Raw genomic sequence first — 21,520 nt, 5'->3', positions numbered from 1 at the left:
ATTAGGTCTTGTGCAACCCGTTGTCTAGGATATGCTAAGTGAGCAATAATATTTGCTGGGTGAATAAACTTTCCAAGCACTAATATTCTTCCCAGACACGGTCTGTTCATGATCATTTAAGAGAAGGGTCTTTATGTCTGGCCCATACTGACGCAAGATCCACCAAGATCTTTGGGACATTTTTTGCCTCTTCCTGGTCTTCTGGCTCTGGGTGTAACAAAAGAAAAACCCAAGGCCCCAAATTAACAAAACGTAGACTGAATCACAGCCTACATTGCTGGAAATAAAAATAACATCTCTTAGAAATCCACTCAACTGGTTTTCTCAAAACCAATATTTGAAACATGATAAAGCATAATAAAGAAACAGCAAGGCTCTACAAAAATGTAAGGATAAGCAAGTATGACAAGGAATATGGGGGTGCTTGATAACAGGCATTTAGAGTTTGAACTCAATCAGACTGGAATGAATCCCATGCCTGCCACTTACTGGCCAATTACTTCTTTTATTTCTTCCTTCATAAAATGAGAAAATAATAGAACCTACCTCAGACTACTAAGAGGATGAAATATGATAATTGATGGGAAGTGCTTGACACATGACCTGGCAATAACAAATGTGCAATAAATGACAGTTGCTTTATTACCTTTAACATCATCTTTTTCTTTCCCACAAGGACCAGTTTTCAATTAATAACAACTGGATACGCCCAGTACTAATTCTTCACATGTATATAAAAGGCACATGCAAGAGCATGTGTGTATGCAGACAAAAAGGAAAAGGTAAAAGGTCCTTGTAAGAACTATAGGAAGCAGAAACCCCTCCTCGAGGATTCTAGATAGATATGCTAGCACTGCCTACAATTGAATATTTTGTAGCATCTGAGGAGAAATTCAGGAGAGCATCATTTCTCCATTACAGATGGAATCACTGGGCGGTGACTTGCCCCAGGACAGAAGCTAAGGTGGAAGGTGGACACAGGAGAAGAATCCAGGTCTCCTGACCACTAGCCCTGGGCTCAGGGAATCTGCCTCTCTGTGGAAAGCTAATGCCTCTCAGTCCCCGTTTTAAAGATGGGCCATTTCCAGGTGTTGAAAAGGCTGCTTCCTGGCAGGACACTTCTAGGGAGAGGCAGGAGCAGACAGTGTGTCACACCCTGCACTTCTAAGACACCAGGCCCCTTTTCTGAAAAGCAGAAAGGGGTGGCCGAGGGCCAGGCAAGTGAACAATACCCCAGCTGGCAGCTCACACCTGATCCTGGGGCTTTCGAAGCTTCCAGGCCCCACAATCACCTTCCACCTCCAAAATGGACTCAGAACAAAAGCACAAAGAGAAAAGGATAAATGTTTGAGGAATCAGTCTTAAACCTACTGTCAATGATTTTAAAAAATTGCTTCCATCACTAATAGAGTGTGTAGAGGTCTCACTGCCCAAAGATATCTCTGAGTTGTAATAAAGTGTCTCTCACACTGAACTTGACAACTCAACAACTGTTATCTCCAAGGACACAAACAGGCACATGCACATGTGCACACATACACAACATACACACACACAACCACCCACACCTACAACTGAGCAGTCCTAGGATAAAAACTCACCTAGTGATGGGCAACTGATACCTGAATGAACTACTATTAATCTCCCTTGGATAGGGAGCTTTTAAAAAATAATTTTAACAAATATAGCTTGTTTTTCCTTTTTGAAATAAATTGTTTTTGCTTTACCTGTTTTTAACATATGAACTCTATAATCGGAAACATAGCAGAAGCCTGAGGGAGGGGTTTCACAGAGAACAAATAATATAGGTTGAGGCCGGACATGGTGGCTCATGCCTGTAATCCCAGCACTTTGGGAGGCTGAGGAGGGCAGATCACCCGAGGTCAGGAGTTCAAGATCATCCTGGCTAAATAGTGAAACCCCGTCTCCACTAAAAAAACAAAAATTTGCTGGGTGCGGTGGCTCACACCTGCAATCCAGCACTTTGAGAGGCCAAGGCGGGAGGATCACCTGAGGTTGGGAGTTCGAGACCAGCCTGACCAACATGGAGAAACCCCATCTCTACTAAAAATACAAAATTAGCCGGGCATGGTGGCGCAGGCCTGTAATCCCAGCTACTCGGGAAGCTGAGGCAGGAGAATCCCGGGAGGCGCCCGGGAGGTGCAGGTTGTGGCGAGCCAAGATCGCGCCACTGCACTCCAGCCTGGGCAACAAAAGCAAAACTCCGTCTCAAAAACAAACAAACAAAAAATACAAAAATTAGCCGGGCTTGGTGGCATGTGCCTGCATTCCCAGCTACTCGGGAGGCTGAAACAGGAGAATTGCTTGAACTTGGGAGGCAGAGGTTGCAGTGAGCCAAGATCATGCCACTGCACTCCAGCCTGGGTGACAGAGCGAGACTCCCTCTAAAATATATATATAATACTTATATATATTATATATAATTTTATATATATATTTTATATATATAATTATATATATTATTTATATATATTTATATATATAAATAATACATATGAAATTTTATATATATATATATGTTGAACTGCTGTTCAGGCCATGGTAAAAACAGCCTGCACCAGCTGTTCCATCCTTTAACCCCCTTTATGTTAGCCAAAAGCTCAACCTTAGCCTCAAAGAAAAATGGCCAAAGAATATCTGAACGTAGCAAAACTCCTGGAGCCAAACTTTCAGACCTCCCTTTGTTTTATGCCACTGCAAGCACTTTTTCCAATTAAGTGCAGTGATATGAAGTGTGTTGGCAAGGACTCGACTGTATCAAATCAACTAGGGTGGCAGATGGAGAAAAAAAACTTTTATGTGTCTGACAACCAGCCTCACAATGTGAAAACAGGACATCTGACTAAACCCTGCGCGGCTTGTTTCAACAATGCTCAGGAGAATTCCTGTCCACTTTGAGATGTCCTGAGACTCCTAGTCTCCAAGGAGAAACATAGCCAACCAAGTTCTAGACCAAGTCTTTAATTATGGAGTTAAAATATAGCGCAATGGAGTTTAAATATGGAGGCCTGTCTTAAGCATTTTTGTAACTTCTTCAGGAATAATGTCTTCTTGCTATTTGGGGGTAGGGGATTGTTTCTTGGCTGTATCCTCTTGGTGAAGAGGGGCTGGGGGTGGGGTCAAAGTTGGGAGGAAGGGAAGGAGGAAGGAAGGAAGGAAGGAAGGAAGGGAAGGAAGGAAGGAAGGAAGGAAGGAAGGAAGGAAGGAAGGCAGGCAGGCAGGCAGGCAGGCAGGCAGGCAGGCAGGCAGGCAGGCAGGCAGGCTCCTAATAGAGAATAAATCACAAACTTACATTTAAAAAAAGAAAAAAGAAAACCCCTCCTTAGCACATAATATAAATCACAGGCCTGTTTTATTGGACAGGTCTCACACAAGTCAAGTTTGACGACAATTAGGGTGTGTGAACCATACTCCCATCCATCACACATGAACAAACACACACAGACACAAATAACACCCACTCCCTCTCCCTTACCCGTCCCCACCTCTCAAGGCCCCTCCTCACCCCACTGCCACCACACATACACACACTTACTTCACACCCGCAGACTTTGCTTGTAGGGCACTGCTCCAGAAATCATCAACATTTTCTGGTTCAGAGAAGGCCTGAAGGCAGGCACTAAATGGTATCTTGGCACGCACCAACTCAGGAAGGGCTCTTCTGTTTGCTTCTGCTTCCCTTCTCGTTAGTTCATAAGCGATCAGTTCATCTGGGTGAAAGAGCAAATGAATGACCTTGCAATCGCTCTTACCCTATGGAAATGAAAAGCACCCTCTTTGGACAGTCTTCCCTGAAGGCTTCTGGGCTGGGCCAGGGTTGCTTATTTGTTGTCCTTTACAGAGCCAGATGCACCTGTTGAAAGGCTGTTCTGGGGCTGTCTTTAGAGTTGCACCGACAGGTAGCATCAAGCCATTCACATCTTTTTGCATGCTCCTTTTGAGACTGACAGGAGGGAAGTGTGAGCTTGGCCTGGCCTGGGTGGGTGAGAGGGTCAGACCTTGTGTGTGATATAAATGCCCATGAACCTGGTTTGTCCAAAGGCCAATACTGGGATTATTCAAATGCTATCCGCCCAAAACAAGGCCTTCACATCAGAGTATTTTATAGCCAGAAAAGGTCCAAGGGCTCACCTCTTCCCAGTCCTTCACTGCCTTGCTGAAGAACTGAGGCCCAAAGTCAAAACCAGCCAATTATTGACAAAGCCAGACTTAAAACCCTAATCAGCACTCCCTCCACAACCCAACAGATATGGCCAGAAAGAGATGTTACATTGTGTAAGGGGATCAATTTTTGCCAATGAGCACACACACATACACAAAAGTAATAAAAACATTCTTGTTAACTTTAAGCTGTTTTAAAATAAAATAACCAAAGGCAGGAAAAAAAAAAAAAAAACAGAAAAAAAAACAAAAAGAACCACCACTAAGCGCCTGACAAGAACCAGATCCAGTGTTAGACATTTTCTGATTTGGTTCCACCAGCAACTATGATTAGAGGTCATGGGTCCCTGTGAGGCCAAGAAGGAGGATAACTACAGAACTGCAGTTAGCCACCATCACACAACCCATGACAGTAACCAACACTGCCGAGACAACTTCCTGTGGAGGTTACCCAACACCTCAGACATCAGGACTACCAACCTAGAAGGCCTCTGTGCTATTCCTACTCAAATGATTAAACACTAAGGGAAAAAGAGGAACCTCCTAAGCACCAGCAGATCTGGTCCTGGAAACTAGCCTGTAGTCAAAATTTTATATCGATTTGAATGGCCTTTCTGGTCATTTCTTTTGTATTACCCGCCCCCCCCCCCAAAAAAAAAGCTCCTGATTTATCAGTTTGTAAGTACACTTACACACATATGTGTTTTCCTAAACACATCTTAGATGTTTTGAAATTCATTCCCCTGTCCCCAATCAGTTTATGATGTACTTATATCTAGGTTGCTAATATCAGGTGTTCCCAGCAGTCAAATTCCAGAAACTAAATTATAAATCTCCTTTCTGAAAAAAAAAAAAAGTAGTTATCACTAATAAATGATAAACAGAGTTAGAAAAGATCATGGGTCTGAACAGACATGTGAGTCAGTAACCCTGAGGTAGACAACAGAAACCACTGAAGCCTAGTTCTAACAAGGAAACAAACAACAGACTCCCATTCCCTTTTGAAACTGATCAAAAATTGCATGAGCATATAGAAAATGAAAATCATTTCATCTCAAATCATCATAATCATTACCTTCCAATTAACATCATAAACTGACCCATGACCCCCCCACACAAGAAAGAGGAAAAAGGGCCATCCAGGGAATTGCTGAACTTTTTTTTCTTTATTCTAAAAAAAAAACAGGATACATGTGCAGAACATGCAGGTCTGTTACATAGGTATACGTGTGCCATGGTGGTTTGCTGCACCTACTGACCTGTCCTCTAGCTCCCTCCCCTTTCCCCCTACCCACCAACAGGCCTCAGTGTGTGATGTTCCCCTCCCTGTGTCCATGTGTTCTCAATGTTCAGCTCCCACTTATGAGTGAGAATATGTGGTGTTTGGTTTTCTGTTCCTGTGTTAGTTTGCTGAGGATGAGGGCTTCCAGCTTCATCCATGTGCAAAGGACATGATCCATTCCTTTTTATGGCTGCATAGTGGAATTGCTGAACTTTACAAAAATGACTGGTTCACAGGAGATGAGCAATCCAGTAGCTATTTTGTCTTTTTTGCTTCTACGATGTTAATTCAAAGAAATGCCATTTGTCTATTCTGCCTAGGAAGAACCAGCCTAGACTGATGGAAGGAGAAGGCACCAAACATGAGTGCCACATCTCTGCCTCCTTCTCTCTTCCAAAGCCCAGAGACCCTTCTAATGGGCTTTGCTTTTACAAAGAACCCTGACACAATTTATCTCCCAGAAGAGGTGACTGAAATACTCATGTGCCAAAGCTGGATTATTTCAAGAGACCTCTGCTCAAATGTCTAACTTTAAAAAATGCAGTCCTGATCATTTCCCTCAGACTTTATAGCACAACTTATAAATGATAGTGTTAAAGAATTTTCTACATACATGATTACCAATAATTTTCCCCAAAATTATGCTGACTCCATACTCAGTAGTTGGCCAAATTTATAGGCAGTGAAGTAGGTTCCAACCATAACGCCTCCATAAAACCTGTGATGCATTTGATTCTTCTCAAAGGAAAAGTCACATGGGAACTAACAAAGAGATGAAAAGAGATGTGCAAAGCAGACATCACCTGGGCTGGGTCTACTCCTGACACACTTCAGTAACTAAACCATTCTCTCTGATTCGAGGGTTTTCCCATATGAAGACACACAGTACCAATTTCCCGCTTTGGAATTGTTACCCTTGTTGGTTGCCGCCTCCATGGCCACAGGTAACTGCATCAGGTAATCCACCCTCTCTGTGTAGCGGACTTTCCGGGTCTGACAGCACTGAATGCGTTCTTCCACCAAAAAACGAAAAACATCGCTTGGGTTTTCTGAGCCGATGCGGTTCCTCTGAAGGATGGATTATATCAGGTTAGTAAATGTATGAATATTGAGCCACTAAGCCTTAGTAGAAAATGAACTCTAAACCCGGTGTAAACACTTGGCTTTATTAAACATTTCCTCTGGGCATGCCCATTCACAAAGCACTTTCATAGAAAAACACTGGAATTTATCTAAAGTCCAAAAACAGGGATTGGTAAAATAAAATATAGTTCATCATGGATTACTATTTCAATATTATTAAATTAAAAAACCATGGGAGAGAAATTCATGGAATGAGAAGAAAGGAGGAGGAGAAGCCAATCAAAAGAGAAAGGGAAAAAAATAAAGGGCTGCCCTAGAAACATGAAAACATGTACAATATGATTATGTAAATACACTCATGTAAATTAGGTACAAATAAAATAGAAATTATGCTCTGTTAACAGATGTGATGATGTGGCAAAACATAAAAGTGAAAACACTGCTTACAGAAGAGCATGTAGAGAATTAACATAAGACCTGGAAAGTGACGGGAGGGGCAGATGCCAACCTGTGAATGCTGGCTGTTGGCCGGGCACAGTGGCTCACACCTGTAATCCCAGCACTTTGGGAGGTGGAGGCGGGCGGATCATCTGAGGTCAGGAGTTCGAGACCAGCCTGGCCAACATGGTGAAACCCCGTCTCTACTAAAAATACAAAAAATTAGCCAGGCGTGGTAGTGGGTGCCTATAATCCCAGCTACTCGGGAGGCTTTATTCTAAAAAAAAAAAGTTATCACTAATAAATGATAAACAGAGTTAGAAAAGATCATGGACCTGAGCAGATATGTGAGTCAGTAACCCTGAGGCAGACAAGAGAAACCACCGAAGCCTAGTTCTAACAAGGAAACAAACAACAGAAGAATCACTTGAACCTGGAAGGCAGAGGTTGCAGTGGGCCAAGATCGTGCCACTGCACTCCAGCCTGGGCGACAAGAGCAAGACTGTCAAAACAAAACAAAACAAAACAAAACAAAACAAAACAAAACACTGGCTGTTTGCAGGGGTGGCATTAAGGGGGGTTTTGATGTTCTCCTTTGTGTTTTCTATATTTTCCACAAAGAACACTGTTGTAACCAGGAAAAAAAAAAACAAGGCTTTACTCAGGAATTCTCAGTGGCTTTCTAGCTCACACCTGTAATCCCAGCACTTTGGGAGGCTGAGGCAGGCAGATCACAAGGTCAGGAGTTCGAGACCAGCCTGACTAACATGGTGAAACCCCATCTCTACTAAAAATACAAAAATTAGCCAGGCGTGGTGGTGGGCACCTATAATCCCAGCTACTCAGGAGGCTGAGGCAGTAGAATTGCTTGAACCTAGGAGGCGGAGGTTGCCGTGAGCCAAGATCATGCCACTGCACTCCAGCCTGGCCAACAGAGCTAGACTCCGTCTCAAAAAAAAAAAAAAAAAAAAATGTTTTTAATGGCATTCAATTCTGATGTAAGCAGAGTCATCATCTTTGAGCAGTGGCAGGAGGACACCAAATACCACGCAGGGCTCTTAAAGAACTTTGTCACAAAGACCACAAAAAAATAAATTGTGAATGGAATAACTTGCAAGCCTTCCTGTAACACATACAGGTTAAAAGGAGCACAGAGATCCACAAGTGTCTGGAAACTGGAGTGTGAAGAGCAGTCACATCAAGTGGGCTGAGTGAGCAGAGAGTTTCCAGGGAGCTGATTCTGAACCAGCTTCAACAGGAAAGACTGAAGCAAGAAGAGAGTGGGGAGGCATTCTGATCAAGCCACAGCGGACTGCACTGAGTGGCTCGGCACCCTTCTTACAAGCCCGCTGAGCATCTGTGAAGACTGACTACTCACCTCTACTAGATTCACCAGGTGCAAGAAGAATTCCTGGGCATCTTGCTGCCTGTTGGAGGAGAATTCCGGGTGGCTCTTGCTTACAAAGGCCTTAAACATGCGCGGAGAGATCCCGTTCTGCTGTGGCTAACGTATAAAAATGAAATGGACTTATGATACTTTCATGCAAATTAACAGCCCTAAGCGGCAAGCAAAGAAGAACCCACCATAAACTCCACTTTCCAAATGAGAACTCTACAGCCCAAAGAAGGTAAATAATGATAGTGGCCTGTACTTGCTGGGTATTTACTATGTGCCAGGCCCTGCACTATGAACCTTATGAAGAACACAGAATGAGACTGTTCCTGTTTACTCAAAACTACAGACAGTAAGTGACACACACTTTAGAAAGTACTCACTTTCTAAAGACAGGCACTCGGCTCATTCTCACCGGACTTGCTACACAGTGACCAAATGTCACAGCCCATCTCAAAGCAGGCTAGAGATGACTTAGGAGGAGAGTTTTCCAATGGAAGTTAAAAGAGAGGCCAGGTGTGTTGGCTCATGCCTGTAATCCTAGCATTTTGGGAGGCTGAGGCGGGCGGATCACCTGAGGTCAGGAGTTCAAGACCAGCCCAGCCAACATGGCGAAAGCCCATCTCTATTAAAAATACAAAAAATTAGCTGGGCATGGTGGAGCGTGCCTGTAATCCCAGCTACTGAGGAGAATCAGGCAGGAGAATCACTTGAACCTAGGAGGTGGAGGTTGCAGTGACCCAAGATCACACCATTGCATTCCAGCTTGGGCAACAAGAGCAAGACTCCATCTCAAAAAATGTATAAATAATAAATAAATAAATAAATAAATAAATAAATAAAAGAGAGGAGAGCTCTGCAGCATCTCCCCTTCCCTTCCATGAGGGTATAGGAGAGGACCCCTCCTGAAGAATGGAGCACTTGCAAGAAAGAAAAATGGCATTGCACGGCCCAGTGAAGCACTGCAGAGCTGCTCAAGCTCATGAGCCCACCCCGTATGGTTTCTGGACCACAGCGCAGGGAGTTCCAGGAGCTTGCAGAGGGCTTGCCCCTCACCTGGCTGCAGCTGCCAGGGAGGCTGCAGGGCAAGAGCAGGCAGCAGGGCAACTCTGGCAGGACGGGAATGTTGGATTTCCCGGGGGACCAGCAGGACGGCTCAGAATCAGAAGACAGCCAGATGCCCCATGTAGGACCCTGCAGAAGTGGGCGGGCTATCTGCCAGTGGAGAAGGCTCAGGGCAGGAGAAGGTGAAGGCTGCAGAGGCCAGCTGGACAGAGCATCAGGGAAAGGTCCTTGTAAGGTCCCCGAGGGTGGTATAACAGTTGCAGGGAGGCAGCTCTAAAGAACCACTAATGTTCCCCCACAAAAAGCCAGCCATGACAGGAGACATGTGGCAGCCCAGAGGGAGCTCACCAGCACTTGGTAAGTGAAAAGACTGCCTACTTCTCTAATCTCCAATCCCCTTGACCCTTGACTATGGAGAGGCCAGCAGCGGGTGGAAAGAGGCAAATAAGTGGAGCAAGAACTGCCCCACCTGACCAAAAAAAAAAAAAAAAATAGATGCTGACACTAACGCTTCAGCACTGCTGTTTTCTGAAACTCTTGAGCTTGGTAGAATGAAGAAGACTAAAACTGGCTTTTTAATACTGCTAACCTACAGAAAATCACAAGGACTCTAGGGGATCTGCCCAGGATGCTCTGAAGAGGCAGGTGGGAAGATTCCACATTGCCTTTGGCAATAGAGACGTGCACCTGATAAAGCTGTTTCCCAAATGTTTCCTCCAAGTTCAGCCCATCTACTAATGGTGATACCTACTGTCTCGTTAATACTCGTAGTAACCCTAGAAAGTGGGCACTAGTCTTATCTTCACTTGGGAAGCTGAGACTGGCAGAGAAGTGCCAGATAGGCCTTTCAACTCAAAGTGGTCTTTACACCCAACTGCCATGCAGCTAACAAAGCCTAACTGGAGTGGCTCTAACTCCAGTTCCAGGCTGTCTGTAGCAAAAACAAGTAAGTGGGTCCTGAAGCACACTTAGGTCTCAGTCATACAAACCTCACCTTGTCATTTGAGCCAAAGAAGTAATTTATGTCCTCTCTGCAAATGCTGTGGCTGCTACCCACTCACTTTTCCATAAAACCTCCCTTTGCTTAGCTTGCAGACCATACTCCTCTCCTCTGAAGTCCAGTGCACAAACTGCAAACTGCCTTCTACTTTCTTTAACTTTCAGCCTGCTTCTGGTCTGTCTCTGCAGCCTTTGCAGGTAGAGGCCATGTCTTACGCCTCCTTGAATTCTCATGGACATCCAGGTCCATGCCTATAGTCTGGGGACCATGACATGTTTGCAGAATCACAGTCATATGCAACAGGTGATGAGAAAACTCCTTTATCTCCCTGCGAAAAAGAGGCAGCTCCTTATATAACATCCCTCCAACACACACGTTCTATGCAGTGTATTCTAATAAAAATCTGATGAATTTCCCTGTCTTGCTGAAAACATAATCTGGTCTGGGCATTTAGTATTTAGTGACTGCCTGCTTCATGCAGAGCACTATTGGAGATTCTGCCTTCTAGGAGCTTACAGACAACAGAGGAGATGAGAGACATACACACACATCGATAACAAATGTTAGGGAACACCACAGAGGACCTGAAACACCACTGGTAGCTCTCAAAGAATTCCTCAAAGTGGCAGCATTTGGGCATCTAAGGACTGACAACCTGTATATAAATGACCAGCTTACACACATACATGGCTTCAGTTGTGCTTCCAGCGCTAGCCAAAGCGCAATTAATTTTACTACCTGACAATTAATTTTACTACCTGTATATGCACCTCCTGAAACCTATGTAAAAGTTGTGACTTTCTTCATTCACAGTGCTGATATATATCACATAGTATCAGCTGACACGAGCATGCAATAATAATGCCCTAGCTTCATATAATGGCTAACATTTATGTACTCATTAAGCAGATATTTACCGAAAGCTATAAAATCTCAGGTGCTTGGATGAATACCTACTATGTGCCAGGCACAGTTGTTAATACTTTATATATATTTTTTTCTTAACTCACCCAACCCCATGAGGTGGTGATGATGATGATTTTCTCCACTTGACAGATGGGGAAACTGAGGCACAGAGGTGTTATGTCCAGGGTCACAAAGCTAAAAAAGTCTCTCCACCCCCTCTCTCTAGTGTCCTTATGCTGTTTTTGGTAAACATGTGCCAACATCTCATTTCTAAGGTCGCTGAGTCCATCCTACTAGCTGCTAAAGAGAAGACAATACATCAAGAATCTGCATAACCCTTCTTCAAGCCCACACAACTCTAGGGCCAACATTACAAGCCAGTCCAACAGTTATTTCTCCACTTTGAAGAGTATGGAGGCACCACTTGGAATAAATCCCTCAGCATTTGTGCATTTCTGTTTAGGCATTCACATCAGCATGCATTCACTGCCTGCTGCTGATAGTGTTATTTCTTATAATCTGTGATTCAAGTTTCGTGTGGCTGCCAGTCCCCAACACAGACCATAGAAAGCAGCTGCTCTGGAAAGTTTAACAAGCCAGTAAATTCTGAAGAGCTAGCTGCTGCTCTGGGCCATCATGTGGCCATACAACCAGGAGGAGAAGTTTCAACAGAGACCATGGTGGGAAACACTAGAAATTCAGTCCCATACCTGGACTGTGGCCCAGTCTCAGCCATTCTCCTCCCACACTTCTGTGACCATTTCATTTCTTCATTTTCCTTAACCAACTTTTCTTAATCCTCTATTCAACAGTCAAGCTATTGCTTGAGACTTGTCGATCATTTAGAAGTTATTTGAAAAAGTTTCCTAACCAGATGCTACCTCCTCCTCTTCACATCATGCTGCAGACCAGGTCCTGGGGCTCACAGCTGGGTTAGAGCATCTTAGCTCAAACTCATCTACTCCAAGCTTAGTGCTTTGATCATCACCTGGCCCCATCTGCTAACACCCATGCCCACGCCTACTCTCTGCTTTCAGAGGGGACGTCTTACTAATTCCCATGCTCAACTATTAATATGCTCACTTCACACCTAGTTATTAGAAAGTCAGGCTCTGAAAAAGTTGAGCCTGAATCTCATGAAGCCTCCGGATCTAATGACCTTATATGAAACACAAGTCAAACAATACCTCAAGGAAGCAACCTTTAGAGCAAACTTAAAGCAAATGGTCCAGCTCCTTCAACAAACCAATAGTTTGCAAAAAGCAAAGGAGGGGGACTTTAAAAAGATATCTTGGATAATGCAGGGAAAAATCAGAAGATGGACTAGGTATTCGTGATACTAAGGGATGGTTGTTAATTTTGCTGCTGTGCTTTTAACACTTTAAACACCTTTTTTTTAAAGAGATGAAATCTTGCTGTTGCCCAGGCTGGATGGCAATGGTGCAATCACAGCTCACTGCATCCTCAAACCCTTGGGCACAAGTGATCCTCCCACCTCAGCCTCTCAAGTATCTAGAATTACAGACACACGCCACTGTGCCCAGCTAATTATTTTATTATTTTTTTTTTCTAGAGACAGAGGTCTTTCTGTGTGGCCCAGGTTGGTCTCAAAGTCCTGGTTTCAAGCAATCTTCCTGCCTCAGCCTCTCAAAGTGCTGGGATTACAGGTGTGAGCCACCACACTTGGCTGGACACTTTAAACTTTTAATACAATATTTATGTTAAAAGAAGAAAGAAGGTATTATAGTTACAGATGCATAACTACATATCTATAGGTGAAAAGGAGGTTGTTTAAATTTTACGTTAAAATACTGAAGGGAAGGAAAAGGAGAGGAAGAGAAAAAATGAGAAAAGGAGAAAGGAAATGAAAGGGAAGAGTGAAGAGTTTAGGGAAACTGGTGGAACTGGATTTGCAGGATGATTATTGAAGCTGCACATCAGGTACATAGAGATTCATTATATTTTGCTCTCTACTTTTGTATATATATGCAAATTTAAATAATTTTTCCTTTGGGAAAAAAAAAGGTCAGGCTCTGGACAAGGCAGTTCCCTAAAAGAAACCAAAAATCCAAAATAAGAACCAAAGAATTAAATTAAAGAAAGCACATTTCCCATTTAGCAATGAGCCAGTGACATCACCTGAGTGTCCCCTATGGGCCCAACACCTCACAAGATGAGAGGCAGAGACCAAACTTGACCAAGAGTCAGCCCTGCCTTCAGGGGACACACACTCTCACTTGAGAGCTGGCTCTCAGACACCTGAGGCAATGGCTAGTCCTGACCACTAACTTTATAATACAGAGACCCAGGAAGTCACCAAAATAGCACCCAACTAAGGAACCTGTCATATTAATAAGATACTGTACTTACTTTCTCCATCAGCAATTGCAAAACAGATCAGCTAAAATTAGAGGCAGGCCTTCAGTGTTCAGAATCTCTCCCAAATGCTTACGCAGGACTTTCTGTTTAACAGAGTGCACCACACAGACAGCCAGACACAGTCCACCATACTGCCCTGAGCCGAATGCTTTAATTAATAAGCAAGCAGCAAGACTGAGGCTTTTATCACATCAGAGCAATACTTGCACAGACACTTTTAAACCACAGGATAAAAGGAAGATAGACACATGTCTGCCTGTCCCTAAAACAAAAGTGTATGAAATCTGTTGATTTAAATTTTTAACTTTAAACAATAAACCTTGGACCAGTAAGTGTTTAACCCAGGCCCAAACCCCAAATCTCCAAGCTAAGAGGACAGGGGCATTCCCAAGCTATTACTCATATTTCAAAGGTGAATCAGAAAGGTTACATGTGTCTAACCTAGGAAAATAGAGGTTAAGGGAAACAAAGCTCTTATGTTCACAGCTAAAATTACATCATCTTGAAGCAGAACACTGGTTATCTCATGTTGATAAAAAGTTGAGACCAGCAATTATGTGTCGAGGATTATTTAGATGAGAAATCAAATAAATTATCGCTTAAGAAATGCAGCTTATTCAGAATACAGAGTTATTTAAAATATGTTATCTTTGGAGGAAGAAATGAGGTAGAGTGTTCAGCTTTAAAACATTTGAAAGCACTGCCTTAGAATGCATAAAGATAGAGAAAATATTTTTTGAAGAAAAAAATACCCTTTTATAGTAACTATTATCTATTGCAAGTGCAAGTTAATCTTAAAATTCAATTCAACATATTTAAGTAAAAATGGCGGTACCACAAAAGGGACTGCTGCCTTTTTATGCATGACAATGTTTATTAAGCATGCATACATAAAAAGCTAGATTTAACCTTGGTTTATAGCAGATTAATTTAATACCGGGAAGTACATATTCTAGAAATGACTCAACTTGTAAGACGCCGGTGAGAAACCCTGATAACTGGGCTACCTGCTAATTCTGCAAACTTCAAATGCCCCCTTTTGTCATCCACCTGCCACCATCCACACACTGAGACACTGGGAGCCTGAAATAAGTCTTGGAACAACTGTTAGGGAAGTAGGATAATGCAGTGATCAAAAACACAGACTCCAGAGCCAAACTGCCTGATACAATTCCCAGCTCTGCCACTCACTGGCTTTGTAACTTTGGGCAAGGCTTCTGTGCATCTGTTTCTGCATCAGTGAACATACAGGAAGAGTCTGGCCCTTTGCAAGCACTATGTGATGCTAGTTATTAAGATCATGCGTAGTGGTGGCCCTGTAAAAAGGTGTTACTGCCACTTGGCTCTGACCCATCCTTCATGCTGTCTCCCCGCCACCATACATTCCTCTCATCATCTATCCCCTTTTCTGTTTCAGTGAATCTTCTTTCCCTCTCTTGGGGCATTTCAGGCTCATCTGCAAGTCACAAACACCAGAGGCCTGGGACAGGACCATCCTTCCAAAGGGCTTCTGATAACTGAGAAAAGAAAAGAGTCTCACAAATTGGTTCCTTTGAAACCAGTTTGCCAGTGAAAATCCTGATGCCTGAGAAACTAATTCCTTCCACTGTCAAGGAAAGTGAAGATTTTTGCTATAAACTGTCTATTCAAGGAACAGCTTGAAACGGACACCCCCAGGGCCACAAGGAAAATCATGGTCAATGTGAGCTCTATTTGAGTGTTAAAGAAATATTACCGATGCTGAACCAAAGATACTTGTCTTCCACCCAGCTGGACGGGCCTTCCCTGCCCCTGCCTAGATGCACACTATATACTTCTCATAATCAGGATTCTTTCTTCAAGACCACTAGATCGTGGCACCTGAGGGCTGGAAAGGATTTCACAAGTCATCTAGATCAAGGGTCACAAATCCAAATACCCAGAGTCCCAGTCAGGTCATGAGTCACAAAGGGACCGGAGCCAGCTGGGGACTGTGTGTCCTGTGTGAAGGGTGGGCTGCCCCTTGGCCCCAGCTGTCATCGCGGGCCTGGGACTGTCAGACGTTCTGAGTGGTTAAGAGAAGATGGAAATTTAGATTTTATGTGTGGACCAACCAAAACACATCCCAGAGATGGCCCAAGTGCTTCCAGGTCACACACCTTGATCCAGAGCAGTGGCTCCCACCTACAAGCCTCAGACCCTGGAGATGTAAAGAGCTACTACACTACAGCCACCGAATCCAATGCGGGAAGAGAGACAAGGGCTCCAAACAGATACTACTTGTAGACTACATAGATAGTGTGCCTTGCTCATATAAGAACTTTTTTTTTAACATAAAAGGACACTGTAATATTAACAAAACCAAATTTTATTTCCAAACAGCACTAAATTGATGATTTTTCATTTCACATTTTCTCAAATGAGGAGACCCCAAGAGCACAGAAACGGTCACGCAAGGTCCACAGGTTTTATTTACATTAGAAAGGGGACTCCTGGGCCTAAAACATTCACCATCACTACCTAGATCAATTCTGCCACTTGAATGGTGAGATTGGAAGGTGGCATGACTTGCCCATAGTCACACAGCTCCTTGCAGAACCAGAAGGGAAAGCCAGGCTCCTGAGTCCGACTCCCAGCTCCTTCACCACCACCAGAGAGCATGGACCCTGCCCCAGAAGAGCCATGCAAGAAGTGACACCACCTGGATGAGAACTCAGAACCAATACAATCATAACACAATTTTGGACCGAGGTTTATCCACAATCACCTCTTCAAAGTTTCACAGAAGCACAGAAGTAGAAGAAGCCTGGATAACCCCATACTCCAGCCCTACCCTCAAGCCACCTCCTCAACTGTATCTCATATGGGAGCCTTCCAGCCTCTGGTGGATAAGGACCTTGTTATCTTACAGTGCTGGGTAACAATGCAACTTGAGAACTTCAGTTCTTCCTATTCCCATACCACTCTGGTCTCCTGGGCTTGCCATTCAGAATGTCTGTTTCCCTCTCCACCCTCTTCACAACCTACTTCTTTCTCCCCACCCCCAAGGCTGCCTCTATATGTTCTTTTCATAATCTCCCTTCTCTTGCTTGCTCCATTTCCACAACTAGCTGGCTTCCTTATGAACAAGAGGGTATTTATTCACTGTTGATTCTTGCTCTCAGTCTACAGGTATTAGCTAAGAAGGACTGCCTTAAGATAAACACTTAAGACACAGAACTGAACAAGCCTGCCCAGTAAGTCAAGACAGGATACTGGGAAGCCAGAGCAGGTGGTGGGGAAGTGGGGCATGCGTTCCACTCAGGGCATCTGTGGCAACGGGAGAGGACGATGCCAAACACAGATGTGTAAGCTGTGTACTACACAATTCCAAGGGCACCACTCAAAAACACCAAGTTATGAGTAGTACCCTCTGGAGTTGTACAACAAGCAGCACAGGGAGGGTCCAGTGGAAATGCAGGTCTGGCCATTAAAAGATCAAGCCCATCTTTCAGTGGTTCTATTAATTAATAACGACTGGCCCACAGAGTTTCTCCTACTTGAGCCTGCTTAAGAACCACCCCGCAGCTTACCAAACCTGAGGAATGCCAAGCCCTCCCCTGAAATTCTGATTCTTCAGTCCCACGGAGGGACTGAGGAATCTATGTGTTGTTTTTTGTTTGTTTGATATGGAGTCTTACTCTGTCGCCCAGGCTGGAGTGCAGTGGCACAATTTCAACTCACTGCAACCTCCTGGTTCAAGCAATTCTCCCACTTCAGCTTCCTGAGTAGCTGGGATTACAGGCGTGTGCCACCACGCCCAGCTAATTTTTGTATTTTTAGTAGAGACAGGGTTTCACCATGTTGGCCAGGCTGGTCTCGAACTCCCAACCTCAGGTGATCTGCCCCCCTCAGCCTCCCAAAGTGCTGGGATTATAGGCGTGAGCCACCATGCCTGACCCTGTGTGTTGTTTTTTAACAACCAGACTCTTGAGAAACTCTAGCCAACAAAGTTGAGGCTTAGGAAAAGGAAGACACTGTAAGTGCCGAGACTGTGTTACTAAGGGAAAATGTTTATATTTTTATGAGATTTAGTCCTTCGATCTCAGCTCTGTTTTATAAAGAATACTGTTTCTAAAGATGGTTAATGATGGCACACATGTATAATCCATGAAACAACTGTCTCTATAAACACAACCCTGGCTATTCCTTGTCACAATTTTTAAGAGCATACAGACAGGCACCCTAGACACTGAAATGACATTACTATTCTTACAGCTTGCTAAATTTATGGCCACCATGTGCCAAATCATAGGAAACCCACATTCTAAAGCTCCTCCCTACCTACATGTCAACATGGCAAACGCTCGGACACATACCTTGTGCTCCTCCTTCATCACCTGTTCAATGAGTTCAGATTTCACTGGAGGCTTTGAATACTGGCCTGAGAGAAGGCCATGTCCCAACTTAGTCCTGGCCAGGACAGAGAAACAAAAACAAAAAGGTCATTGTTGTTTTTCCATAGCAATATTAAATTTATCTATGAATATCAATAAGTACAACAGCTGTTAGGTGGAGCATTTGATCTGGATTACACACAAATAACTTATTTATTTGATTCTGCTTCATACTGATACCAGTTTCAAATTTTCTTTAGTACTTTGTAGATAACTTTATCTTCTTATAAAAGTTAACATATTCTCATTTTGGAACACTTTTTTAAAAATACATAAAGAATTGTCTTTAATTTTGCAACCCAGAGATAACCACTACGAACATTTTATTGGATGCTTTTTCTAAAAAAAAAAAAAAAATACAAATCTGGCACTTACATCTGTGTGTTGAAATCTTGTGTTGGATCTAAAGGTGAGTAGTCAAATATTCTGGGAAGGTTTCCTACATACCTAGAAAATGAGAGGCAATAGTTAAAACATAGTAACTGCAAGAAGAACAGAACCAAAACAAGCCATCGAATTTCTTGCTAAGACCTTCTTGCCCCTTTGTCAAACTAAATAATCTGCCTGAAGAAAAGTTTTTCCTGAGATTCTACCCCTACCAGCACTCATGATCTTCCTGAAACATTTATGCTTCTGTCAGTGGGTCTCAACACTCGTTGTAAGCTAGATTCACCCAAAGAGTTTCTTTTACATATACTAAAGCCAGAAGCACCCCTAAATGTTCCAATTTCATTGCTCAAGACTGAGGCCTGGGATTTGGAATTTCTTTTAAAAGTTCCCTGAGTGATTCTAACATGCAACCAGAGTTAAGAACCGCTGGCTAAGCCATCACAATAATCACCACCTCGAGGACAGTGGTACAGAGGCCAGGCACCACGGCTCACACCTGTAATCCCAGCACTTTGGGAGGCTGAGGTGGGTGGATCACCTGAGGTCAGGAGTTTGAGACCAGCCTAGCTAACACGGCAAAACCCCGTCTCTACTAAGAATGCAAAAAATAGCCGGGTGCAGTGGCACATGCCTGGAATCCCAGCTACTCGGGAGGCTGAGGCAGGAGAACTGCTTGAACCCTGGAGGTGGAGGTTGCAGTGAGCCAAGATCACGCCATCAGACTCCAGCCTGGGTGACAGAGCAAGACTCTGTCTCAAAAAAACAAAACAAAACAAAACAAAACAAAAAAAAGGCAACACTACAGTTAGGGACAAGACTTGACTTAAACCAAAATGTCGTCAGGCTCCTCTGAAGCCTCTGCTTGATTGGGTCTGTCCTTGGGCTTCCCTCTCTGTCCTTGTAGATCCAGTTTAAGTAAGCATCCTGCTAAGTCAGTTTAGTGAAAATCACCCATCCTTGCTGTCTGACCAGCCTGGCCTACCTTCAACAGTAATCCCATTAAGTCTGGGTAGCCAGAAACCGCTAATCCTTGATATTTCTTCTTTGTGATTTTCCATCCCCTGGCCCCACCCAACTCCTTGTTTATAAATCCCCACTTGACCTTGTTGGAATCAGAGTTGAGTCCAATGTCTCCCCCACTGCCAGGACCTGTTGCAGTGCTCCTATACCTACGGCCATGGACCCCCTTGAATAAAGTCTGTCTTATAATCTTTAACAAGTGTTTGGGTAATTTTTCTCTTTAACATTAAAAATTGTTCCAATAATCTCAAAATGAATAATAATGGCAATAGCAGTGACAGCTACTGTTTTCTGGAAGGCTTCCTATATTAGCCAGTTGAGTCTTCATTGCAACCATATGAGGAAGAGATTGTTGTTATCATTATCCCCATTTGAGAGGTGAGAAATTGGGATGCAAATTCATTAGGTAGCTTCCAAAGTCTCCAAGCCACCTGCAATCCCAGTACTTTTGGAAGCCAAGGAGGGATGATTGCTTGAACCCAAGAGTCAAGACCAGCCTGGACAACAAAATGAGACCCCATCTCTACAAAAAAATTTTAAAAGTAGCTGGGTGCAGTGGTACATACCTATAACTGCAGCTACTCGAGAGGCTAAGGTGGGAGGATTGCCTGAGCCCAGGAGGTCAAGGCTGCAGTGAGCTGTGATTGTACCACTGCACTCCAGCCTGGGTGACAGAGCAAGACGCTATCTCAAAAAAAAAAGCCTACCAGGGAGGGAGTAATGAGGCCCAGAATGGACCCACGCAGCCTCACACCAGGCCAAGTTCAGAACCACTCTGCTGGCTGTGTCTGCCCATCCATTGCCCCTGGAGCACTCTATAATCCCTCCTAGCAAGCTTATCCTGACAGAGCAAAGCCAGCTTTAACACTGATCTCCAATCATAATGCACAATCACTCCTTTCACTTCTTAAATTCACGTCCCATTTCACACCCTCTACTTTGAGTTGTTCTTTCCCCATTGTCTTTGACTTTCTAGCCTGAAAGCTCTAGGAAGAAGAATCCAAAAGCAGATCCCTTTCTCCAGCCCTTCATGTGCCCCACTCTGCCCACTTCTCTGACCTCACCTGCCACCATGTTCCCCCAGCCCACAACATCCCCGCCACTTGTCCCTCTTGCCGCCCCAGGGCATGATAGACTTGCTCATGTCTCAAGGTCATGCCTTCTGCTGTCTTTTTCCTGGGATGCTGTCTCACAGATTCTTGCTTGGCAGCTCCTTCTCAAGCCTGTTGACAAGTTGCCTCCCGAGACCCGACTAGTCCTCTTAGTCTCACCATTTGGAAATGGCACTCCAATTAGCACTGCTCAAGAGAGCTGAGATTACAATCAATGAGGCTAGTTTAGAAATATAATAAGTTGTGTCTCTATTAAAAAGCCATATTACAAAGCACAAAACAAAATACTATGTAATATTACTTTACAGCATTCTACTTATGTTTGCATTATTTGATGGACACAAAATTAATTTGGTAAAGGATAGTGAAAATTCATGAGACAATAAAGGATGATGACTTGAAATATTAAAAAAAAAAAAAAACAAGAGGGGCCACCCCCACCCTTCCTCACTCCCTACCATCTGCTTCTGACTGACTTTCTTCTTAGCATGCATCACTATTTGCAATTTTATAATTTACTTGTGATATGGTTTGGCTGTGTCCCCACCCAAATCTCATCTTGAATTGTAGCTCCCATAATTCCCATGTGTGGTGGGAGGGACCCTGTGGGAGGTAACTGAATCATGGAGGAGGTCTTTCCATGCTGTTCTCGTGAGAGTGAATAAGTCTCAGGAGATCTGATGGTTTTATAAATGAGAGTTCCCCTGCACAAGTGCACAAGCTCTTGCCTGCCACCATGCAAGACGTGACTTTGCTCCTCATTTGCCCTCTGCCATGATTGTGAGGCCTCCATAGCCATGTGGAACTGTGGGTCAGTTAAACCGCTTTCCTTTATAAATTACCCAGTCTTGAGTA

The 21,520-nt window shown here is 43.7% G+C and overlaps 1 protein-coding gene across 1 annotated transcript in view; it reads right to left on the bottom strand.

Moving 5' to 3' along the window:
- Nucleotides 1-21,520, bottom strand: part of USP13 (ubiquitin specific peptidase 13) — a 132,893-nt gene that overhangs the window by 36,362 nt on the left and 75,011 nt on the right. Inside the window, exons 9-13 of the mRNA XM_030822852.1 lie at nucleotides 18,519-18,590; nucleotides 18,066-18,159; nucleotides 8,364-8,489; nucleotides 6,379-6,532; nucleotides 3,557-3,731 (exon numbers count right to left, since the gene is read on the bottom strand). Coding sequence (XP_030678712.1) covers nucleotides 3,557-3,731; nucleotides 6,379-6,532; nucleotides 8,364-8,489; nucleotides 18,066-18,159; nucleotides 18,519-18,590 — 621 coding nt within the window. The remainder of the gene's footprint in view (nucleotides 1-3,556; nucleotides 3,732-6,378; nucleotides 6,533-8,363; nucleotides 8,490-18,065; nucleotides 18,160-18,518; nucleotides 18,591-21,520) is intronic.

Source organism: Nomascus leucogenys, chromosome 11, assembly GCF_006542625.1.
Source record: "Nomascus leucogenys isolate Asia chromosome 11, Asia_NLE_v1, whole genome shotgun sequence".
Classification (NCBI taxonomy): domain Eukaryota; kingdom Metazoa; phylum Chordata; class Mammalia; order Primates; family Hylobatidae; genus Nomascus; species Nomascus leucogenys.
This window is presented reverse-complemented; position numbering and strand designations above follow the sequence as displayed.